Below are 25,244 nucleotides of genomic sequence, written 5' to 3'. Positions count from 1 at the left end.
ACACCCCGCTCTTTACGCTGAAGTTTGACACTTTCTCTCAACTCTACTTTTTAAAACAGTAAAAAAAACTTTAGCGAAAAGAGCGGGGCGTTGAGGAGGAAAAGCCCCTTTCATACACGGAGTAATTTCTGCTCGTTTTAAGTTATAATGTCGACCCTTACTTTCATTTAAAAAACTTGTTTTTTTATTTAATTTCTGGATGTTTTTTAATTAATGCATGTTTTGATCTTGGCTCTCTGCACATAAATAATTAAAACGAAATTTGCATATTATTATTTTTTTTTGGCTAAATGGCTTTCTCATAGTTTTAATCGGAAGATTTTGAGAAAAAAGGAGAGGGAGGAAGCCTAGTTGCCCTCCAATTTTTTTAATTAGTTAAAAAGGCAACTAGAACTTTTAATTTTTTTACGAACATTTCCATTAGTATAAAATAGACGTAATTTACGAATTAACTTACGTAACGAACTTCTATATACGTATGTTTTTATTGCGTTTATGAGGGAGTTCACCCCTCGTCGATACCTCGTTCTTTACACTAAAGCTTAAATTCTGTCCCAACTCCTTAAGAATTACCCTTGAATCACAAAGGCCGTAGAATAAATAGTTGAAATTACCAAAAACACTTTAGCGTAAAGAGCGAGGTATTACGAGGAGGTAAACCCCTCATATGCGCAATAATTTCTGCTCGTTTTAAGTTTTAATGCTGCTCCTCACTTTCAGTAGAAAAAAAACTTTTCATATTTATTTTTTTATTTTTTTTTAAATAATGCTAAAAAATCCTGCGCCCCCTTCATTGAAAGTCTCTTCCCCCATGAGAAGTTTTTCCATGGAAAGATCCTCCCACGTAACCCCCCCCCCACCACATCAAATCTCCCTCCCAAACCAAAAAAATCCCCCTGAAAACGTCCGTAAACTTCCCAGTAACCATTACTATATGTAAACACAGGTCAAAGTTTGTAACTTGCTACCCCTCCCACGGGGACTGCGGGGGAGTAAGTCGTCCCCAAAGACATAGTTATTAGGTTTTTCGACTATGTTGAATAAAATGGCTATCTCAGAATTTTGATCCGGTGACTTTGTTAAAACTTGAGCGTGGGAGGGGGCTTAGGTGCCCTCCAATTTTTTTGGTCACTTAAAAAGGGCACTAGAACTTTTAATTTCCGTTCGAATGATCCCTCTCGCGATATTCTAGGATCAATGGGTCGATACGATCACCCCTGAAAAAAAAACAAAAAACCAAAAACAAATAAACACGTATCCGTGATTTGTCTTCTGGCAAAAAATGCGAAATTCCACATTTTTGTAGATAGGAGCTTGAAACTTCTACAATAAGGTTCTCTGATACGCTGAATTTGACGGTGTGATTTTCATTAAGATTGTATGACTTTTAGGGGATGTTTTCTCCTATTTGCTAAAATGAGGCAAATTTTCTCAGGCTCGTAACTTTTGATAGGTAAGACTAATCTTGATGAAAGTTATATATTTAAAATTAGCATTAAAATGCGATTTTTTTTATGTAGCTACTGGTATCAAAATTCAATTTTTTAGAGTTTCGGTTACTATTGAGCCGGGTCGCTCCTTACTACAGTTCTTTACCACGAACTGTTTGATTACGGTTTTTTTTTACGCTCCACAATTTACGATTTGAATTTCCGTTTCAGCCTTCGAACTGCTAAAGAATTGGTTTTACACTTATTTTTTTAACTTATACTATACATAAAGAAAACCTAGAACATATGATCAGGTAAATATTACACTTTCTAATTCGTATAAAAGGAAGTTACAAATTACATATATTCAAGCAGGGTCTTGTGCTAACTTTGCTGTAGCACAGTGGATTGATGCTCTGCTTGCCAATACGGGGCTCGGGGTTCGATCCCCGCCGCAGCATGGGTGGGCAACACGCTTGCTACTTGTCCCTGTAAAAAAGACCCGGCAACCGAGACGTCGATTCGACGACCTACGCGCCAGCAATGGCTCAGGAGAATTTTGTCCTTTTTTAAGGACTAATGTTAATAAAAAGTAATTTGAATGTCAGACAAATGGGATTATTACCCCCCCCCCCCAATCAACTATTCTAAGTTTGAGCAATTTATTTTTTCTTCCTATTAATTTATCATCATGTAGTTACTTGTGTAGAAGCAGTTTTTGGCGGCGAACTCTAAGTAAAGAGTGGCTCGGTCAAATAGTAACCGAATTTTGACAAGAATTGATACATTAACAGGATTAGCTTTTTATGCTGATTCAAAATATATAAAATTTAATTAGTTCAATGACCTGTTAAAAGCTAAGGGCTTGAGAAAATTTACTTGGTTTTCCAAAAACAAAGGGGAAACATTCCAAAAAAGTCATTTTACACGAAAGTACACCAGAGAAAAGTACACCAGACAGCAGAGAATTCAGCACACGAGAGAAACCTACTGCAGAGGTTTCAAGCTTCTGTCTACAAAAATGTGGAATTTTATAGTTTTTGCCATAAGAAAGGTCACGGATATGTGTTCGTCTATTTTTTTTCCAGGGATGATAACATCGAACTAATGGTCCTGGATCGGGAGAGGACTCATTCAAATAGAAATCAAAAGCTGTAGCGCCTTTTTAAATGACCAAAAAGATTAGAGGGCAACTAGCCCCCCTCCAACGCCCTTTTATCTGGAAGACATACAATCGAAATTTTGGAACAGCTATTTGATTCAACATAGTTGAAAGGTCCAATAACTATGCCTCTGGGAATGACATGACCTTCCACGGCCCCCGGGGAAAGGGCTGTAAGTTGTACAATTTGCTCATTGTTTACATACAGTATTTGTTATCCAGAGATATGCAGACACTTTTGGGGGTGTCTTTTCTGTGGGGGGGGGATACTCCTCGGGGAGAATTTTCCATTAGGAGGAAATTCTGCGGGTGGAATTTTCCAGAGGAAATTTCACACCGGGGGAGAGGGATTTCCTAACATGATTTGAAAAAGGATCAGAAACAAAATAATAAAAACTATTTTTTCAACTGAAAGTAAGGAGCCACATTAAAACTTAAAACGAACAAAAATTGTTCTGTAAATGATGGGACTGCCATTTTCTCAGCCTCCGTTTTTTACGCTTGTCACACTTTGACTTTTTGTCACACTCCTTTAAGGAAGATTGCTCAAACACAATGGCCGTTGGATTTGAACGAGAGATATTTTTAAAGAACTTTAGGACTGTAGCGTAAAGAGCGAGGGTAGAGGAGGGGGCAGCCCCCTAACCTATGGAATAAAGATAAATAAAAGTTCAACTAGTGATAAATCCTTTTAATAGACAGCGATAAATACTAAAAAAATAAAAAAAATATGCAGTATTTTTGAGAGACGGTCACATATGCAGTGACCGTCATCAGTAGTAATGGTGTATTACTACTAATGACTGTTACTGCATATCTGACCGAAATATCTGATATTTTTTTGTGAAATTTATCACTGTCTATTAAAAGGATTTATCCCTATTTGAACTTTTATTTATCGTCATGGAAAGGCAGTGTGGTCTTCGAAATTATCTATATACATGGAATAATTTCTGTTCGTTTTAATGTTGCTCCTTACTTTCAGTCGAAATTTTTTTTATTATTTAATTCTTTAGAGGTTCAAAACTTAAAGTAGTGGCACTGAACTGAAATCCTTCAAAAAAAAAAAAAAAAAAAAAAAAAAAAAAAAAAAAAAAAAAAAAAAAAATCACAGTTTCGAAACCCAACAATTTTTCGAAAAGCCGAAAATCAGGATCAGTGGGATGGACGAAGAAAGGTAAATAGAGACCCGCCATTTAATTGCTTGTTTTAATGATTTTTATCAAATGTGCAAATTGTGCCTAGTGACCTCCTGTTGCCTAGTGATGTATTTCTTGTGCTAACGATAACCCCAAATAAGCTTCATATACTACAAAAATAGTGCATAAGACTTCAAATTTATTAAAACTTCCCTAAATAATAGAATCCTACTAAAAAAAGAAAGAAAAAACATGACACCGTAGACGAGGAACAAAAAGTCAGATATATTCCTTATTTAGATACATATGTGCATACCAAATTTAAAGCTACAATCTGTTTGGTACTGGCAGAGTTGATTTTATATAAAAATAAAGAAAGCTTAAGGTTAGCTTGTTTCATTCTAAATTGAAAAGGGTTAAGATGTATTTTAACTTAGGCATAGTTACATAATCTGGAAGTTAGCCCCCCCCCCACCCTTTTACGTTCTTTAGTTTTAGGTTCCTACTAATAGAACATCGTATTCCTTAGATATCAAAATATTTTTATTTTCAGAAAGCCTCTATTCATACATCATAATAATATACCTCCCCCACATAGATCATTCCTAGTTATCCCCTTGAATTTGAAGTCAAAGGAAGCATTGTTTCTAGGCCTATTTCTCCCCTCTACCAGCCCTTTCCCTTCCTTATCTATCTTTTAAACAAATGATTGTTGGTACAATAAAATAAGAGCAAACCGGACAGGCAGGTTGACTTTGTAAATCAAAAAGGCAGTCCACTCTATTTTATCAAATAAGAGAAAATTAGACGTTTTATTTTCTTGCTTTGAACTGGGTTTAACATTGGGCTTGAAATCCAAAAAAAAGGCCACGTGAGCATGAATTTACTTCCATACACAGCAAATTGTGACACCGCTGACATACTCAATGTACTTGATGTTAAGTCACAAATTTTCAAACCAAAAGAACAACAAAGCAGCCACTCGGAAAAAAAAATGAGCAAAGCAAAAATCATCGATAATCCGACTGAACACATAAGTACTAACTACAAGTACTAAAACTAAAAGGCCCCAACGTAAGAGGGAAAAGTAACCGTAACATCTGATAAAAATAACCTCTGTAGAGTATTATAACTCTATAAAATAGAATGAATTTGGCACAGTAAAGAACTAAACAATGAAAATATATGCCGTGAAAAGCTTAAGTAGTAGCCAGTTGCAAAAAACAAATATTAATAAGCAGTTATGTAAAAAAGACGCTTGTGAAAATATTTAATAAATAAAAAGGTTTCGGATATTTTTTTTTTATTAAAAATAGAACTTTTGGCGAAAAAAGAAAAAAAGTGCTTAAATATATCTTCCAACTCACCCGGATTAAATTAAGAGAGACTGGCAATTCAATAGTGATTTAACTTTTATGATATTGTAAAGCAATTAAACGCATCTAAAACTTAAAAATCGATTTGATTTTATGTAAGAATCAAATTGTGAATAAATAGATATTGAATTCTATATTTAATCAATCAAACAAAATGGTTAAAATTTTCAAGCAAGGGACATAATTTTTCTTGCTGTATATAGAAATTTGAACAACAGAGGAGTGCATGAGGCATGTTTCATATACATAATATATATATATATATATATATACATATATATATATATATATATATATATATATATATATATATATATATATATATATATATATATATATATATATATATATATACAATAGAAAAAACAAAAATAAAAATCTGCATGAAGCAGAAAAAACCAAGAGAAAAATCATGGAAGAAAGAGAAATTTAAAACGAATCAAGCGTATTAAAAAGGAACCAGAAGAAACACCATGAAAACGAAGGTTAAAAAACCGAAGCTCCAAACTAAAAAAACGTAGCAAATAAAAAACGAAAAGTCAAAAGAACCACCCTCGCACAAAAAGAGAAAAAGCAGCCTTGGGAAGGTCTTTCCCAAATTATCTGAGTGGAAGCTTGCTGTTTTCCCCTTTTTAAAAGTCTTGCAACTGGTTTCGTCTCAGAGAATACTCAAATAAGCGTTGTCTTAAAAAAAAAAAAAAAAAAAAAAAAAACAACTGCGAAAAGCAAACAACAGACAAATATCTCAAACATATAATTAAAGAATAACATTCGCCAATATAAAGAGCACAACTATTTTAGTCACATCACAACTTCAATTATAAACATGGCAGCTAATATTAAAATTTAATAGTCTTACCGTTCAAGACGGAACAAAGTATACTTCTGTAAACATTCTCTCTTATTTCTGCCTTGGAATTTAATTCGCCTTTCACATTTACAAAAATTACTGAGTAATTTCAAATTTATAGAAAGGCAAAGAGACAGAATTCGACCAAGTAAAAGTTTCTTTTTGAAAACTATACAAATCAGAATTAAGGCGCACCATTTCTTTCTTATTTTTTTTTAAGATAGAGCTTTCACAAATAAGTTAATTTGATTTGAATTCGACTATCTAACAGAGTTTACATTGTCTACAACTATTAATGGACGCTTATTAATTTTCGTGTCTGCTAACACTGTTAAATAAAACTATTACCCTCTATAAGAATCCCAAACTTTCAGAAAAAATGCCTAATCCGGTTGAGACTACGTTCACAGGTAAAAATCTAATAAAAGTTCAGAAAGGAAGAAAGATACTAGTGTTTATGTAGTTAATTAAAAAAGGTGAAATAATTCACTTTAGAAAGAAGCGTCCGATTACACCAGCTTAAATGCATCAGCTGCGATTATTTGACTTCATCGCCCCTTGAGCTCACACACCAAGAAATTGTAGTATGGTGTGTTGTCCCCCTCCTAAAAAGGGCTATGGTTTTTGAGTAGTACGTTTCCTAATTTGAAGCTACTATAGAATAGTTTCTTTTATAATTTAACTAGATGTATTTTGATCGTTATATTGAAATTTGAAAATCTCATGGGTTTTCTTCTTCATGTAACAGCGGATGTTGAAGATTACCTTAGTGTAGCTATGTCTAAGTATTGCATACAGTTTTACACGACCATTGAGGAATCACTATGATTCTCACCGTGGCGACTTTCCTGATTCCAGCAATGTTTATCATATTACTTACGGACAATTTGTACTTGAAATTGTCCCAAATAAAAAAAGCCAAGGACCCTTAGATCAGGGATATTGTTTTACCACTAAACATCACTATCAAGACTTGTAAATTGGCCCCTGAAGCTTCCTTTCAGCTAATCTTATCTTAAATTTCTTTCCTTGTCTGGATTCTGTATCCAGGATTGTCTGTATCCATGTGGAGTATCCAGGATTGCAAAATTCAGATCCATGAAACTGTCCATTTTCTGAGTTCTAGTTGCACCTTACATGGTGTATTTTTGAAGCCCTAGTTGAGTCACATTTGTACTCACAGACCCTGATTCTACACGTTCGTCTGAAATTAGGATTATTACTGACGGCATCATGGAGATTTCACAGTGTACACGCAAAACTTTTACGTGTGTGTGTGTGTAAGTGTGGGAGCGGGCGAGGGGTTTACTCAGTGAAGAACAGATTACAGATAGTCTAGGGTTATTAGTAATTATAATTCATATAATATTCTGCTTAATTGTGCCTATATTGTAGGGTGTCAAAGTCAAACCAAGGATTTGTCTCTCTATTTATTGGTGTGGCTTACTTAGCTTTTCTTTTGTAAGTTTTTTTTTTTTTGGCAGAATAAAGACCCAAAACCTCTTTCCCTTATGGATGTGTCTTGCCTGTTTTATTTTCATTTACGATGAAAATAAATTATTTGTGATTACGTTCATTTTACCACCAATAGCATCATAATTACAATGCTTTTACTACCCCCCATCTGCTTGCTCTGGTTCCCTTCTGGAAAATATTCACAGCTACCGAAAAGAAAGCCATTTGCAGCGCATTTTACAGATATGATAAGTTTCTCCTGCGTCTCCCTTTGTGGCACAGCAATGGCGACATCTCCAGGAAATATAAGGTCACCAACCCTTCCATGGCCATAGAGAGAAAAATCTCAAAATTCAGTACCAACGTTTTAAGAGCCAACCACCCCTGGACTAGTGTTATTTTATAATTTGTAGTGGAAGTGTACTTAAATTTTTGTGCTTTTCTTTCTTTTTCTTTTATATACTCCGTCTTTTCCGTTTTTGACGGGTAATAAATTAATAATAATAATACTACAGACTTATTCGCATTTTTAGATAATTATATATTTTTACCAGTTCGTAGAAAAATAAGAGAGAATATTGACGTAAAAAGTGAGCATCATAAAACGAAAAATCACAGATTAAAGTACTATAAATCAAAATGACGGGCAATATTAATTATTTGATTGGAAGCTCCAAGATGAGACGCCTTGGACGAAGCGTACGGTGATAGTACCTACAATAACCAAAAAAGTATAACAACATTAATTTTCTGCTAGATATTAATAAATGGGGATTGCACAAAATCACACATAAGCCACACATCTTAACAGTTAGTGTTACAAACAGTATTCTGTAGTCAAAAAACACCAAAATTCGCATTTCATTTTGTTTAAAGTTTAAATAGCCTTCTCTTCCCCAGCTTCCTTACAAGAGACAAACAATTTTCTGGATATGCTACTGTTTCCCAGAAAGGCTTATTTTCATTTCTTATCATACGAAATTATCGCCATTTATGAATAATTAGTGTTGTTTTTGCTGATTCCGGTTACTTTTTTTTGCATATTTCAAAGGCAGAAATCTTTCCCTTCCAGTGAAAAACTTCACTAAATTATGTGTATTTTTTCTCGCCAATTACTAAAATTAGATTAGAAATATCCTATGCAATTTAATTCCAATTTTGTCACCGTCTGAAAGCTATGCAAGGAGAAAAGCGGAATTTAAATTAAAATGAAGCGAAAGGAACTGAGAGGTGGACATTCTAAGAAGTAGATTATATACCCTGGATTTGCAACTTCATAGAACTAAAACTTATTAAAATTACTTCGATTTTCGTTTCATTCAAAGTATACTTTAAGAATACTTAGACAGTTAACGTTTAAAGGGAAAATATGATGGTAGGCTACATAAAAATACTCTGCAATTTAAGCAGTCTAAATCCCTACGAGTCAAAACACAAGATCAAGATAATACAACAGGTTCTTTAATAAATACAAACTCTGAGACATATAAGCACAAACAAACACAAAAAACCAACACAAAAACAGACTAACACAGAAATAGACAACAACAAAAAAAACGAGACAGAATGCACAGCCTTTAAAATAGGACTAGAGATTGGAATACAAGAGACATAGGAATAAAAATAGAAGGAAGATGGAACAGGAATGGATTAGTAACTTCGATCGTGAAAAAAAAAATCCCTTTTATGTTTTAATTGTATTCATGTTCTTTACTAACATTGTTAATAACTCGTGTTTTAACATTTCATCATCAGAATAAATACAATTGTGTTTAGCTTACTATGAGATTTCTGACTCGATAAACGAAAAAGATTAAGATTTAATTATATCCTACGAAAATACGAGTAACTATAAATGTGACCACATATCCAATCATCTAGCATTACAACATTTCGAACCCCTTCCTTTTGTTTTGCTTGTGTTAGTTTAAGAAAAAGTTAAGCAACACAAATTAAAAGTTCTAAAGCCGAGTTGACAAACTCTGACAACTAAACAAAATAAAACAAGGCGTCCTCAGCACAAAAAAGAAAAATTAATACAAAAAAAAGAAGTAAAAAGAGAAAGAACTGGAAATATCTAAAGAAAAAAGAAGCACTCTTAAAGAGAAGAGAATATCTAAAGAAAAAAAGCACTATTAAAAAGTAAGCCAGTCCAGAACCGAACTGAAAGCAATTCAGAGGTAGGACACAACTTGTTATGTCCTAAACTGGACAGAACTACCTCAACTGTATATTTAACCTATGCATTTGGATTGATCATCTTCTTTGTATATTTTGAAAATCATTACGATCAGAGTGCAGCTGGTTTTTTTTTAGTCCTTTAAGTTATTTTAAACTATTTTTTTTTCCGAAGTTTCCGTTGGAAACTTCGAAATTTACAGGACGATAAGTTTTTTTCCTGCTTAATGTCTATCATCCGACAGGCTCTTTCGCTATTAACTATACAAGCTGCATCTACTTTTGTATCTTTTTTTTCTCTTGCTTTACATAAGGCAACATAAAAAAATAAATCTTTGTCAAAAAATACAATAAGTAATTTTATATATATATATATTTTTTTTTTATTTAGCCTATCTAGTTCCTCGTAGTCGGATTTTAACCTAGCCCCAACTATTTTATCATCAATGGAAAAGTTTCCAATATCGAAGAATCTGCCTCATTAAAACAAAACTTAAGTTGAACTCTCTTATAAAAAGATTCAGAAATTTACACATTCTATTTCCATAGAAAACTATCTAGGTGTAGAAGTTAGCAAACTTATACTTGCGTGTAATAGTTCAGAAGACACAAATCGATAAACATAGCTGTCGCGTTACAGAATTCTGTCGATGAGTTATGAATAACAAGACAGAATCCTGAATAACACTATACAGATTAGTATTATCTAGCATTACGTGTTTTACTACCCAGTTCTGCTGGGTAATGCGGCACTATCGTTGGCACTAGTAATTTTCAACTCCTTGTTAATCATGAAAAAACGTGTAATTTAATGTTAAAGTTTCAAAGTTTCATCTTTTACTAGTTTCCAATATTGTTTGGTCTCGTCTTTTAGTTGTATGAATTAAATAAATGTACTTGTATAATTAATAAATTTACTACTACTACTACTAATAACTCACTGCAGCACCAAGCCGCCTGAGGCCAACACAGCTACGCACGCTCCTCCTCCAACCTAATCTATTTAAAGCCTCCCTCTTTACACCCTCCCGGGAAGTTCCCATTTCCTTTAAATCTTTATTTATGACATCCTCCCAACCCAGACAAGGACGACCTGCTTTCCGTGTAGCCCCAGACGGTTGGCCAAAAAGGACAATCTTCGGTTTGGTTGCAGAAATATAGCTTTTGAGTCTGAATTATTATTTGCAAAAGCAACTAAAAAAGAAGCTGAAGATTAGAAAATAGTGAATATTTTCCAAATAGTGCGCAGTTCCATATGAGTTAAAGAGCATGTTTATATGACATATGAAAATCCATGGATTAAAAAAGAAGAAGAAAGGGGGACAGTGTATCTAAATACCAAAATGATTCAGTTCAGTAAACAGAAACGTCTAACACAACTATTAAACACACCTCTTTAGCCTCTTCCAAGTCTTACACGCCTCTATTTTATATCCTTATCTTCACTGATTTCAGAATACATAACCAAGCGGAAAACAAAAAAATAAAAATAAAATAAAAGGTGTTGAAATTTTTCATTGGCAAGTTTTAAAAAAAGAAAGAAGAGTAATCTTCTGCCATGACATATGAATTATTCATGGAATAAAAAGAGATTTTATCAACAGGCTAAAAACCCGGATTGGAACCTGATTTCATTGATTTTTGTCTGCTAGAACCACCCACACAACCAGTGGCATAGTGGGCTAATTTTCTGTACCAGTAGGCATCTGAATATCATATTTTAATAGCACAAGGAGAAACATTTAATTGCTACAAGGTATTAAACGCATTTAATATGCATTTAGCTTTTAACATACTATAAGGAGGCTAAAGGTTTAATTCTAATTGAATAAACAAAATTGATAAAGAAAAATTCTTTTATAAAAAATAAAATTGAATAAGTAAGATTTAAATAGTGTAATATGTATTTTCATTTCAATGCTGTAATAACTGGAAAAGAGAATATTTGTAACATAATTCGCTTTCAGTGAAGCGCCAATGGCGAAGTAGGCTTTAGATTATGTTAGGTGAAACTTGTTTTTAGTGAAACTAAACTAGTCGTGAACGTTCTTGGGACGAAATAAGCTTAAATTAAACATTTGATATATAATGATGTCAACTGCTGAAAGGCCAATCAGTTCAAAATTTGATTTTACTGTAATTTTACTCTTTATTTTCAATGTTAAAATAAGTACGTAAGAAAATGTTTGTAATAAAGCGCCATTTTCAGTACAACGCCAATGACGCAGTAGGTTTTAGATTTTTACGGTTAGGGTAGGAGGCAGTACCCATACTCTTCTTTAAATTGATTTTTGTTGGTTTCAATCTTCATTCGCATATTTAATTAAAGCTTTATTTGTTTTAAGGTTTATTTATTTAGTACATGTTGTATGTTTGTTTGCTATGATTGATTATTAGTTTCAGTTCGTTTTTGGTTCCATTTATGCTACAATACAAAAAAAAAAATTTGTTCGTTTAAAGCTTGATTACATATTCAATTTTAGCTAAACTCGTTTTAAGATTTGTTTATTCATTTATACTAGTACAACAAAAGAATGAAAACTAAAGTAATACGAAACCGTAAGAATGGTACAACGAGAACAGTGCAAGAAGAGACAAGAAAACTATAAACAATATTAAAAAAAGAAAACCAGAAACAATTGACCCCCCTCCTCCTCCCGCACAAAAAAGCAAATCAAATGCATTTAAGCTACTCCAACCCCATCCAGGTAATAAGAGCTCAGCCTAATGCAGGTTAAATTTTAATTTCTTTTAGTTTTATTGACGAGTAATTCTGACTTTCCCTTCCCTTCTTCACTAGATTAATTGCAACTTCTTTTTTCTTATTGTGCGACGTTTCCGTTCTTTTCTGGCTTTTATTGGTATTGAGCAAGCCTCATTTGACTTATCTAAAGAAATTAGCAGTCTTTATTATCTTTCCTTGTCCTTCTTCAGTGGCCGGCGTTTACTCCCCCCAGAAAATAGCCCCGCCCCCGGAATAAACACGGAAAATAACCCCCCCCCCCCCAGCAAATATCGCCCCCACGTAGCTGGTTGGTCTCCAATCTCTTTGGACTTCAAAAAAAGGACTAGAACTCTCAGTTTCTGATCTAATGAGCACACTCCGAAGTTTCTTTGACCTTGCGGTAGAGGTGTGGATAAGAAAGGGAAAACCCCCTTCCTGTTTAGAATAAATTCTGCTCATTTTGGGGTTTAATGTTGTTCTTTACTTTCATAATAACAACGTGGACCAGAAATATACCCAGAAATGATAAGGGATTAGATATCCATTTCACATTTTTTAAGCGTTTTTAAAAGTTTCTTTTGTGGCCCCTTCCCCCCCCCCAAAAAAAAACTTTGCTGGAAAATTCCCTTTTACTGGATTTTTGTTGGGAAAATTTTCACGGAGCGGATTACCGTCATTATTTTTCAAAACAATCAGAAATTAAAGTATTTTTGAAAGAAGATGCACAAGAAACATTTTTCCCCTGAAATCGTCCACAAGAAAGTTTCTGGGTGGAATTTTCAGCTAGAAAGGAATTATCTTGGGGGAGGAGTTTCCCCAAAGGGAGGGGTATTTTTACGTAAAAAAAGCTTTCCACGGTGGAATTTTTCCGTGGGGGAAGGAATTTTTCATGGAAAAGAGCCAGATTTCTCGGTATTGTTTGAGAGCGATTATAAATTAAATTGAAAAAACCAGCTTTTTTGTTTAATCATTCAAAGGCAAAAACAATTCTCAGGGGAAAGCATTGAAATGCCGATGATTTCACTCTTTGGATGCGTGAGCTAATTGCATATAGGCAGTCAGATTGCCTCAGCATCGCCTTTGTCAACGCAGCGTTAATCAGCTATGCAAGGGGGGAATGTGACGTAAATTATGCAAATAAGGTACAAAATTTCCTTGGGTTCTGACCATAATTGTCAGGGCAATTAAATGCCAAAACGATACGCTTAAGGAAACAGAAACGTCTCAGAACCTATCTTATCTCAATATCTTCGCAGATCTCTGAATACATAATCCAGCCAAAAAAATTGTCTTTAAATTATTCATTGGCGATTTTAAAAAAAAGAAGAGAATTTATCGTTCAAATCAAAGCAGTTCAGCAAGCGAGTGAGATAGAGAACAATAGGAGCCTTTTCTAACTGCTTTGAAGCATGATCCAGCACATAGCAACATATCATAAATAAGTTATTAATATATTGAAATAAAAAAAAGAAAGCTGATAGGGAAATTATCTCCCAAAACGGTGCAGCTCCAAAAGCCGATAAGTTATAGAACCCCGTTTTACCTCAAAAACATCACTAATTCCTTTAGCACATGAACCAGCGTGACTCATGTAGATCAGCACAAATCGACCTGGTATACTTAAGCTATCTGTTGGGATACTTATTAAATACTGGCTATCGGCAAATGGCTCTATTGGAGACCAAACGTACGTCAAATATTCATCCAAAGAGGTAAAATTCTCCTAGAATAAAAAAAAGTCTGAATTTTACGACGGAGGTAGTGTACAAAAGAAGAAAAAAAATACAAAAAAAAGATTAAATGAAAATTGACAGGAGCTGATGAAAACTATAGGAGAATGTTGAATTTCAAATTAAAAAAAAGACAAAGAATTCCCAATGAAGTCCAACCATGCTTTTTATGGGGTTAAACAATATCTCGAGCTAGTCTGTTTATTCAACATATTGAAAATTTTGTTCCAGCTCACCTTGGAAATTACAGTTGCCGCTTGAAAACTACCTTTAAGCTTGAATAAGTATAGCAGATTAAATACCGTTTTAATAATCTACAGTATTTTTTTTTTCAGTGTCACCTAAGAAGCAATCCTGCGTAACTTCAAAGGCAGAAGAACATGTTTAATTGATAGTACCGCAGCAACTAATGGAAATGGCAAACTTTAATTCAGCCTGGAGGGGGGAGGCATATTGGTAGCAGCACATCTTTAAGATGACGGAAGAATTCTTAGAGGCACTTAATTTCCGTGGAAACATAACAAGATTCAAGATCTAAAATTTGATACAGCATCACTTTAGGTTTTTCTACTAATAAACTCTATCTCCAAAATAAAAAAAAATTTTGAGATCTTGTTATTTCCCCGCACAGCATTTGTTCCATTTAGCAACACAATTTAGCAGAAATTCCAAAGACGCCAAATATAGGTATTTTTGCCAGACAGATACAAAATGGGTGGATTAGTTCTTCAGGCATTCTGATTTTAGCCCTTTTCAGCCAACTTTGAAACTCAGTTTCTTCTATTTTTTATCCAATGATTCAGATACTAAGCATTGGTTCTTTTAATATTTATCTAAACTATCCAGGTCTCTTTAAAATATTACTTCTTTGTACAGTTGAAGCTTAGCAGTATCTTACCTGTAAATAAACAAAGAAAATATTCAACGGAATCCAAGAACTCAAATTTAACCATCCAGAAAGAAACGCCTTACCCAAGTTTTGCGAACTCCAAATTGTACGTTTCAAACTCACATAAAAAGATAACACTTTTTTTGCAATACAAAAAAAAGAAAGAAAAGCATTTAGCTTGTTTTTACGATAGTAAAGCAAGTTCCTTTCTGACCGTGATTCCAGACGCGTGTATCATATTAAGTTTGAGCTTACCGTCCAACAGTAGTTTATAAAATGGATTTTCGGGAAGCTCCCCTTTTAACAAAATAGGATCTAACACAAGCTGCTTCTAATTCGTAAATCTAAAGATAACAAAAGGTGTATATGAAAAATCAGCAAAAAACCAGACTTAGTTCCTTAGTTTGTGCAAGAAAAAAAAACAAAGTAATTTTTATTGCTTTTAAGATAAAGAATCAGTTGCTGACGGTTCTTCGTTTATTTCATTACAATAATTAATTTATTAATTTCATTGCTTCCTTTCTGTTCAAGTAGCAATATCCTGATAAGTAAGACCGCCATAAATTTACTAGAACATTGTTTTTTTAATGTATAGGTAGATAACTGATACAAAACATAGCTGAATCCAAGAAGAAATATTGACAGAAATGTCGACAATACAGTGTTGATTACTTAAAATTTGGTTTTCTACCATCAAAAGCAGACGAGCGGTTGCCCATATACCTTTTATGCAACAAATTGTAGAGCATTGACTCTATGAAACCATCAAGCTCGAAGATCATCTAAGAAGGTGTCATCCTAACAAAATAAATGAAGATTTTGGAATATTTATAAAAATTGAAGGGAAAAAATGAAAAGAGACCCACTCTGCACAGTATGTTTGATTCAATGTCTAAAAGAAACGATAATGTCTTGTAAGCATCTTACAATATCTCATTACTTATAGCGAAATCTAGAAAACCGCACACCATTGGGGAACAGTTAATTTTACCCGCTGTTGAAGAGGTTTTAAAAAATGTTCTGCACAAATCTCCATTCGACATACTCAAAAGAATCCCTTTGAATAACAACACTGTAAAAAGACGTATTGATGAAATGAGCTCTGAAATTGAAAGTTTTCTATGTAATTATCTGCAAACAACTCATTTTCTATTTAACTGGACGAGTCGATCTTACCCGGTAATTAAGCATTATTATTGGCATATGTTTGATTTGTTATGGACCAAGAAATTCATGAAGAGTTACTATTAGCGAAGACGTTAAAGACGGAACGAAAACGTTAAAAACGGAAACTAAAGGTGAATCAATATTTATCGTCCCGAATAATTTTTTTAAGGAAAAATCGATTCCATTCATAAACCTTATTTTGATTGCAACGGATGGAGCTCCTGGCATGGTCGGGCGATATCGTGGGTTAATAAGTAATCTTTAAAAATTATACCAGAGGTGGCTGCAATTCACTGTGTCATCCACGGATAGCATCTAGTAGCGAAAATTTGAGTGAAAAATTGCACCAATCACTTCAATTTGTGATTAATGCAGTTACCAAAATGAGAAGCAATGCACTGAATACGTATTTATTTGCACAATTGTGCGATGAAAATGATGAAGTATTCACGGATAACATCTAGTAGCGAAAAATTTGAGTGAGAAATTGCACCAATCGCTTCAATTTGTGATTAATGCAGTTAACAAAATGAGAAGCAATGCATTGAATACGCATTTATTTGCACAATTGTGCGATGAAAATGATAAAGTATTTCAACGATTGCTCTTCCATACTGAAGTACACTGGTTATCGAAGGGTGCATGTTTAACAAGATTTTGCTCAATTTTTGAATCAGTATTAGAGTTTCTGGAAAGTAAAGATCCAGATTTAAGAGAAAACCTGATCAATTCAAAAGCAGACATCGCGTATTTGACAGATTTGTTCAAAAATTTTATGACATAAACTTACAATTACAGGGAGACAGTCTCAATTTAATAAAAGCAAAGGGTGTAATTTCAGCTTTTCTTGGAAAATTGAAAAATAAGAAGCAAAATATTAGTCAGCGGAAATTTTCCCAATTTTTATACTTTTCACAGGTAGAATGCCTTGATGAGGATATTCAGACATAAGTTCAATATTTAATTGCCCTGCATGATGACTTCAAAATCAGATTTGAAGATATTCTGACGATGGAAATACCACCATGGATCATAAATCCATCTGATGAAACAGAACTGGGCCATATTATATTACAAGAGGAGCTACTCAAGCTTAGCACTAGCGAGGAGCTGAAGGTGAAATTTAAAAGAGTATATCAAACATTTTGGTTGCAGGCAGAACTACCCGAAAAATATCCTGGACTGTGGGTAATTGCAAGAAAGCTTTTGATAGCGTTTCCCTCGCCATGTCTTGTCGAAAAGAGTTTTAGTGTCGCTGCAAACCTTTTGACGGAGAGAAGGAGCAGATTGAATATCACAGAACGGAGAGATCAGCGGTTATTTTTAACCAAATTGAACCCTAATATTGATAATTTGCTGTCAATTCATCAAACACATCCTTCCAATTAACATATGACTATTTTGTGATTGTTATTGTAGAATTGTAGAACTTACTTTACGTTTTTAATTAAAAGTGTAATAATTATATATCTGAATAAATACAACACAAGAAAATATATTTTTTTCCGATTATTTCTAAATAAAATAAGTGAGAATTTATTGACTCCTCGTGCTGTAAATACATGTAAAAAAAAAATTAAGTTGAATGGACACAATTTTTTGATTGGTTAATCTTACATTTTGACAACCACTCAATGCACAATCCGTTTATCACTCAACCAATCAATTCTCACTTTTTTTCTCGAAAACTGCTAATTCCTGGTTGGAACTTCTGGCATATTGGGATGAGGGAGATTGTGATTAAATCCCACTTACGATGGTACAATTAGAAATCACGCCATGGTCTCCTTATGATAATAATATTAAGACGCTGAAAATTCGGAAAGTGGATCCCAGAAAACTCAGGAATTACTTAGTAAAGGAAAATATGAAGGAATATCATTTGACAATTATTATGCTAGACTGAGAAGTCAAGATATCACACAGCAACAAACGAAAAAATTTTCACAACTCAGATCTACAAAAACATCTGATCTTAAGTTACTCTTAATTTGATTATCTTTAATTGTTGACCACGGACAGGTTATGCGCAAAATGTTTATAAAAAAAGATAAATTCATTTTGTTAGAGTGTCAAATCCCCAGATGTTCTCTGCGCTCAACACTGCAATTAAATACAATAACTTATTGAATAAGCATAATCATTGTGCTCCATTAGACAGGGTTTGAGCAATAAAATGGATTTCATACAAACATAATATAGAAATCCTGAAAACTGATAGTCTTTGAGACTAACCGTAAATATTGTTGGCTTAAAGGACGAATTGCATCTTATTGAGTTTTGAAGCGCAATATGCAAATAATTATTGGCAATAGCCTTTCAATAAGTGCTTTTGAAAGCAATTCAGTAATTGCAAAAGGCTATTGAACACTAAAAATTCAAAAATCAATTTCATTAGCTTCAGTTTGATCGGAGTTGTTTACAATATTATGTAATCATAAAGAATTTGAGTCATCACATAGAATTTTCTTTAAAAAAACACTGTAGCTTTTCAGACAAGAACTTCTTTCGACACCTTTTATGTTATTTTCTGGTATCAACTCTTTTATTTGTATATTTTTTCTTTTCTTTCCTTTTATATTTTTTATTGATAAATGTATGATTTTCCATTCTCAAATTTGACTGTAATAATTACGAATCTTAACTGTTATTAGATTTTTATCTAATTTTAATTATAATTAGTCTAGAAAATTGTTTGACCATTAGGAATTTGTTTGAAACTCTACAATAGATTTTAGACGCGAGTTCTTCATTTGTTTTTCTTTTTTTTTTGGTTTACCGCACGCTCATCCCTTCTTATTATTTTCAAGTGTATTTTAGCCGTTAATTCTAGTTTAATCCGTTGACAAAGGGCTTTCAGGTCTAAAATTGAAACATTCGGGCATTTTACGTTTTTTTTTTACTGTCTGGATTAAAAGTTATTTTCACTTTATTTATAAGGGTAGGCAGAGCAAAAATATCTTTAGTGATATATATCGGACCATTACGGCAAAATAGAACCTAAAGTGTCGACTGTGCCATTATGACTCAAATATACTCTGAGACGGAATTAGTAAGAAAAAGCATTTGATAGAGCAAAGTTGGACTACTTTGCTATAACATAAAGAGAATAATAAGAGCGATAAATAGTAGAACAAGTAAAATAGTAAGAAAAGTAAAACTGTGAAAAAGTAAAAATGAATAATAGAATAGTAAGTTAATAACGGAAAATACTAACGCGATAAAGCCCAATCCAGTCCCAAGCAGACTTGGGGAAATCTTTAGATATAGTAACAACAGCTTCTCCTGGACGATCCAATTGCCAACCGTCTATAATTTTGAACATTGCAGTCGCTTTGGACTTTTCATCATAGTGCGGTACCTAAAAATATAAAGGATAAAGATCCCGAGCCATTGCTGGCGCATGGGGCGTTGAATCGACGTTTCAGTTGCTGGGTGTTTTTAAAGGGACAAGTAGCAAGCTTGTCGCCCAAACCTAAAAATATAATCAAACTAAATGTACCTAAAGCGGCGTCAGACAGAATGTAAGCTACTTTTCTGCAGATAACATTTATTTTACATTCGTTGTGCTATAATAATGATGCTGTGGATTCAATGTAATTATATAACTTGTGTGTTTAAATATGCATTGGATTGTCTATTAATTATTAAATCGAATATTAAACAATAAAGTGGTAATCAAATGCTAAAAATCACATATTCTGTATTAAATATCAAACTGTGTATTAAATATTATGCATTAAACAAATTTCGAATTGAATGTGTCGCGTAATCTAATAATTATGTAATTAACTATTATGGTGTTTTATAACCGTCTAGGGCTAAACGGAGAGCAGGTCGTCCTAGTCTGGGGTGGGAGGATGTGATAAAGATTTAAAGGAAATAGGAACTTCCTTGGAGGGTGTAAAGAGGGAGGCTTTGAATAGATTGGGATGGAGGCATAGCTGTGTTGGCCTGAGGCGGCTTGGTGCTGCGGTGACTTGTTAGTAGTAGTAGTGTTTTATAATGTACTTAGGTGGAGAGACCGTTTGCCTTAAAGTAAGGTTAGGGTTTAGTTTCGATTTTAACATCGAATTTTTATTCTTTTTCGGGGTTGTTTTGGGCATTCCTTTAAAAAGCAACATCAAATCATGGTCCTTCCACAAAAATATGTTTTTCTAAGAGCAGTACCGCGTTAATATATTTGTTAATTAAGATTATAATGAGTATTTTAAGCTTTTTTCTTTCTTCTTTGTACTCTGTTTACGTACTATAAAAATTAAATCTAAATTGCGACGTTACATAACATCTGATTTGGTATACCAATTCGTATTTAAGCAAGAAGACATTCTAACTCTACCAAAGAGAAAGAGGACATCATGGGATATCAATACAAACCGGCTTCTCAACAAAGATTAGCCTAATAAAAACGCAAAAGAAACCACAAGAAATAAGCTATATGAGAACTAAATCGAAAAAAAAAACGATGTGAAAACGCATAAGACACACAGCACAAACAATATGACAGTAAGCCTCCAAGAAAGAAGTTTTATGAGAATTTAAACACAAAAGAAACAAATAAAAAGGAGCACACCACACGCAATAAGAAAACAAGCCTCCACAAAAAAGAGGCTGCATGATGCTGTATCAGCGAGTCATATTATCCTTGTAACGGCGAGTCATATGTAATGGAATAAGATGCCTGAATCATCTTGAAGGTGCAACTCATTTAGTTTATTCAAAGAATAGTTAAAAACTTTTCTGCTTCGTACGCTTTTTTTTCTTCTCTTTGTTTTTGTTTCGCTTTTTTGTGTAGGATTGGTTGGAGTCTATTTAATTTTTTTAGTCTATTGAACTTTTTTCTTCTATTTGTTTTTCTCTTGTAAGTAATGTTGTAATTTTTATATTTGTTTCTTTTTGATTTTGTGATTTAATGATTGTATGTCTTCCTCTCTTTTACAGGCCTAGGAGCCTTTGGGAGATTAGTACCATGTATTTATAGTACGATTAACTAATAATGAACAAACCTTATCTTCTTACTTTATGTATCTGAGAATTTAAAAATTTTCCTAAGAAAAAGTTAAAGCTAAACAGAAAACAACAACCGTTCCATTTAAAACTGATTCAAGGGTCAAAGATTCAACATGTCAATTCACCTATATAAGCATAATGAAATTTTTACCATATTTAAACACATTAAAAATGAGCTTTTCTAAATATAATCATTGTGAAGCTGGAGATAAATTGCTAAAGAATATGAATAAAATTTTGAAAAAGGTGAATTATAACATTATAGCAGTTTTATATTTTAGCAGTTTTTATAGCAGTTTTATAGCATTTTTAGGAAATACAGCAGGATTATAGCAGTTTTGGAAAACATTAATTAAACCCTCAAACGGAACGGTGATAAGAGTAAGTGTGGTAATTGGTTTCGGTAGTAGGTAAATTATTTGTTATGATAATACTTTTTAGACTTAGAGATGCTGTAGATAAAGTTTTAAGAGAAGAACAGTGTGGTTTTAGGAAGAGTAGAGAATGCGTAGACCAAATTTTCATCTTAGATTAATAACTGAGAAGCGCCTCAATCATCAAACGCCTTTAGTCCTCAATTTCATAGATTATGAGCAAGCGTTTTATTCAACTGATAGAAGAGCTTTAACGAAAGTCCTGTCCTAGTATGGCATACCGGATAAATACATCAAAGTGATTAGTACTATGCGCGAAAAAATATTGCTACGGTTAAGGTTAGTGGCTGATTTTGTATTGAATCAGGGGTTAAGCAGAGTTGCGTTCTATCCCCATTTAACTGGATCATTTTGATAGTCTTAGTCCAATGGAGCACGACACAGGATACGAGAGAGTATGAAATCAAATAGAAAGGTAGAACTCTCCTAGACTTAGATTATGCCGATGATTTGAGCGACGACCTAGATGCAAATGTTAGCAAAATGAATGATTTTTTTTATGCAAGTAGTATTCACAGTTGAAAAAAGGTTGAAGAATATGAAGATAAGTCTGTGGACCGTAATTATAATATTTGAATCTACAGGGATGACAGTGGTCAAGTATAATTCTGAAACATGGGCGCCCCAAAAGACGGAGCAGGATTTATTAGATACTTTCCAAAGAAACTGTTGCACGGATTTTTTTTTTTTTTTAAGGGCTACCTTCAGACTGATCTTATTTTAAACAATAGGTTATAGAAAAGTGTAGTTCTATCAAGCTTTCTCTGGCTGGAATAAGAGAAAGGTTGAGCTGGCTAGTAAACATGCTACGGATGACGGATAAAAGATTGCCAAAGATCATCCTTTTTGGTCAACCATCTAAGGGAAAGTGAAAAGCAGGTCATCCCCAAAAATGGGTGGAACCAGGTCGAAAGGAAGGATTTAAGGGAAATCGGAACTTCTTGGGAGGTTGTAAAGAGGGGGCTTGAAATAGATTGGAATGGAGGAGGACAAAGCGGGGAAGCGTTGGCCTCAGGTGGCTTGGTGCTGCAGTAAGGTGCTAGTAGTAGTATTATTATTAACCTATGGTCGCCTCCAAAGAGGCTCATGTGCAACACTCTCCCTATCCCCCCTTTATATTTTGTGGAAGTATTCAAGTTCAAGCATGTAAAATAATACATGGAAATTCCGAGTTTCAGGGGGGGGGGGGGAGTGGCCATAATCCTGATTGGCAAAATCTATGTGTAGAAACGTACCGCTACAGAAAACGATGCAACCACTGGTTTGTGGTCCGATTGAGTATAGTTTTTCAGAGCCCTGTAAGAGTGCTGCTTCAAAGATAATTTTTGACCCTCGACTTCCCATGGAGCCACACGGAATAAAATTCGATCTGTCCAAGCTGGTCGTCGTCTAGAAAGAATAACCGCATCTTAAAAAAGAGAAAGAGGGTAAGGAAAAACAGAAGGCACAGAGATCAGGAGGAAAAGATAACTAGCTTAAAACGTGCAATTATAAGTCGTATGAAATTTAAGTGTGTTTGAATTCGTGACTTCTTTATATTTAGAAACTGCAAGAGGTTCATTTTCATGCTAGATCATCCATAGTTGACTCACCGTTCCATGATCTCTAGTTAATATATTATTAGTTTTATTCTTTCTTTTTGCTGATGTCTAATTGGTCCTTGATTACTAGAGTTTCGGTGTTTACCTCAGTCCGATCTAGACTCTGGCAAAGAAAAACGTTCGATGCATTGGAAAATTTAGAATATATCTTATTATACATAAATGAGTAACTATTTTAATGCTACAATAGTTCAGGAAATGATAACAAAATGGCAGCTTGTCGCCATAGAAATCTTATTTTTAATTTCTACTTACAAACTGCAAATATCAAACACCTTTGAAGTTTTATTATAACTTTAACATTGCTTTACTGGTGAGATTGAAGTAACCATAATAAAACAGAAAATTCTTTGCTAATGGTATTTATAATAAAATAAAATGAGAATTAAGAAACGAGAGAAATTAGGCAAGCACTGTCAACTCGACTCTGAATACTGTCTGCCTTGAAAAATTCTAACTCGTTTATATAGATAATTTTCTAGAGAATTTACCCTCCGTTCCTTGCTTCTCGTGTGTGTTTTCACGTCCATGAATGATTTTCCGTAAACAGCAGAATAGTTCTTAGTAATATTTTATCAGACAAGCCAAAGAGCCGATCGGACGGCGGGCACAAAAAGGAAGAAAAACAGTAGCGTATAGTCATTTGTAGAGACCACAGAAAAACATATTTTGGTTTTTCCTAGACAAAAAATTATACGTCTCCTAAATCCCCCCACCTAAAAAATCTAAATCTAAAAACAATTTAATTCTCCCAACCCCCCGCTGTGAGACAGAAAAGAGTATGCTACACTGTGGTGATCATTCCACCTTCAACGATTGGCTCGGCGTTAAGGGCACTTACCAATTATATCAAATAAGATAATAATCTCGCTTACTTTAGATCGTACTCATTTGAGCCTACTCTATATTTATACGTAGGTGGGAAATGTGGTTCCATCTCTGTCATCAATGCAAAAGCTTGCCCCGTTTTCATGGCCTTGGACAACTCGTCATGCTCAAACGCTGTTGACAATTCCTTATGTTTGACCAAGTCAATTATCTTTTGCGTGTCTAATGTTCCAGGTTCCAATCGAAAGTTGAAGTCACCAAACCAAAATGTGTAGCTAAAAGATAGAAGTTCAATAAATTCAGCAAATCGATACTGCACTGCTAGGCGTAAAAAACATATTTTAATTTCTGGTACCATTTGTCTGAGTGAGTCTACCAACCACGACCACCTGGGATTTTTTTTTTCTTTATTTCCCTTGTTCGCCTATGTCATTCACTTTATATAGAAGGATAGATAGATGTATTCAACAATGCATTGAAACAATAAAACCCGACAAATCAATATATACACCCCCAACCCACCCCCCAACACAAGGCTCTATGGCTGGGAATGCAAGTAGAAAAGTTTTTTCATTAGCCATAGACTTTAGAGTTATTAAGGAGTCATGAATACCAGATGTATAAGGAACCCAACAAAAAACTAAGTCAAGGAGGTGCGGAAAGAAATCGATTCTCAAAATTTCATTTAGGAGAGGATTTCCCTTGCTTTTCTGTGATTTTTAATTAATTTTATGAGAGTCTTTAGGTAAGGTAAAAGGACAACACTTGCTAAAAATGGAGAAATTAACATATTAAACTGGCAAATTTGCAAATTTTGCATATTTACTTTTTCAAAGAACGAAAGACACTATTGCAATAACAAAACGCCATGTTTTTTGGGTAGCATGTTAAGAATTTGGTTTGTAAAACGAATATCCTTCGAGGAAGTCACTCCTCCCAGGTGGGTTATTAAAGCCATCCTCTTCAGTGGGTATGCTGCTCGATACATCTTTTCAGTTGAACTATGCAGACAATAAAAAACAAAATACACATAAGAGAACATGACAAGAAAGGAAGAAAAACAACTGAGCATGTATAAGTAAGTGCGTGGGATAGATGGATTCAAAAGGCTACTTTTTTGCTGCTAAGCTTTTACTTCACTTACATAATCGTTCTGATTAAATTTTAGTTTTATGCTTGATCGAAGTGCTGCGATCTTAGAGCCCGCTAATCCCGGTCAAGGTGGTTAAACGTAATTTTTTTTTTTCTTATGAATACGACAGTGAACAGA

The 25,244-nt window shown here is 33.8% G+C and overlaps 1 protein-coding gene across 2 annotated transcripts in view; it reads right to left on the bottom strand.

Annotated features, from left to right (window-relative positions):
- Positions 1 to 25,244, bottom strand: part of LOC136033808 (phosphatidylinositol 4,5-bisphosphate 5-phosphatase A-like) — a 105,637-nt gene that overhangs the window by 44,500 nt on the left and 35,893 nt on the right. For both annotated transcript variants that reach the window (XM_065714721.1, XM_065714722.1), the window contains exons 6-9: positions 24,022 to 24,249; positions 22,781 to 22,934; positions 19,319 to 19,462; positions 13,859 to 14,038 (exon numbers count right to left, since the gene is read on the bottom strand). In XM_065714721.1, coding sequence (XP_065570793.1) covers positions 13,859 to 14,038; positions 19,319 to 19,462; positions 22,781 to 22,934; positions 24,022 to 24,249 — 706 coding nt within the window. The remainder of the gene's footprint in view (positions 1 to 13,858; positions 14,039 to 19,318; positions 19,463 to 22,780; positions 22,935 to 24,021; positions 24,250 to 25,244) is intronic.

The sequence above is a fragment of the Artemia franciscana genome, chromosome 12, assembly GCF_032884065.1.
Source record: "Artemia franciscana chromosome 12, ASM3288406v1, whole genome shotgun sequence".
Taxonomy (NCBI): Eukaryota; Metazoa; Arthropoda; class Branchiopoda; order Anostraca; family Artemiidae; genus Artemia; species Artemia franciscana.
The sequence above is the reverse complement of the archived record's forward strand: the minus strand, read 5'-3'. Positions and strand labels throughout refer to the sequence as shown.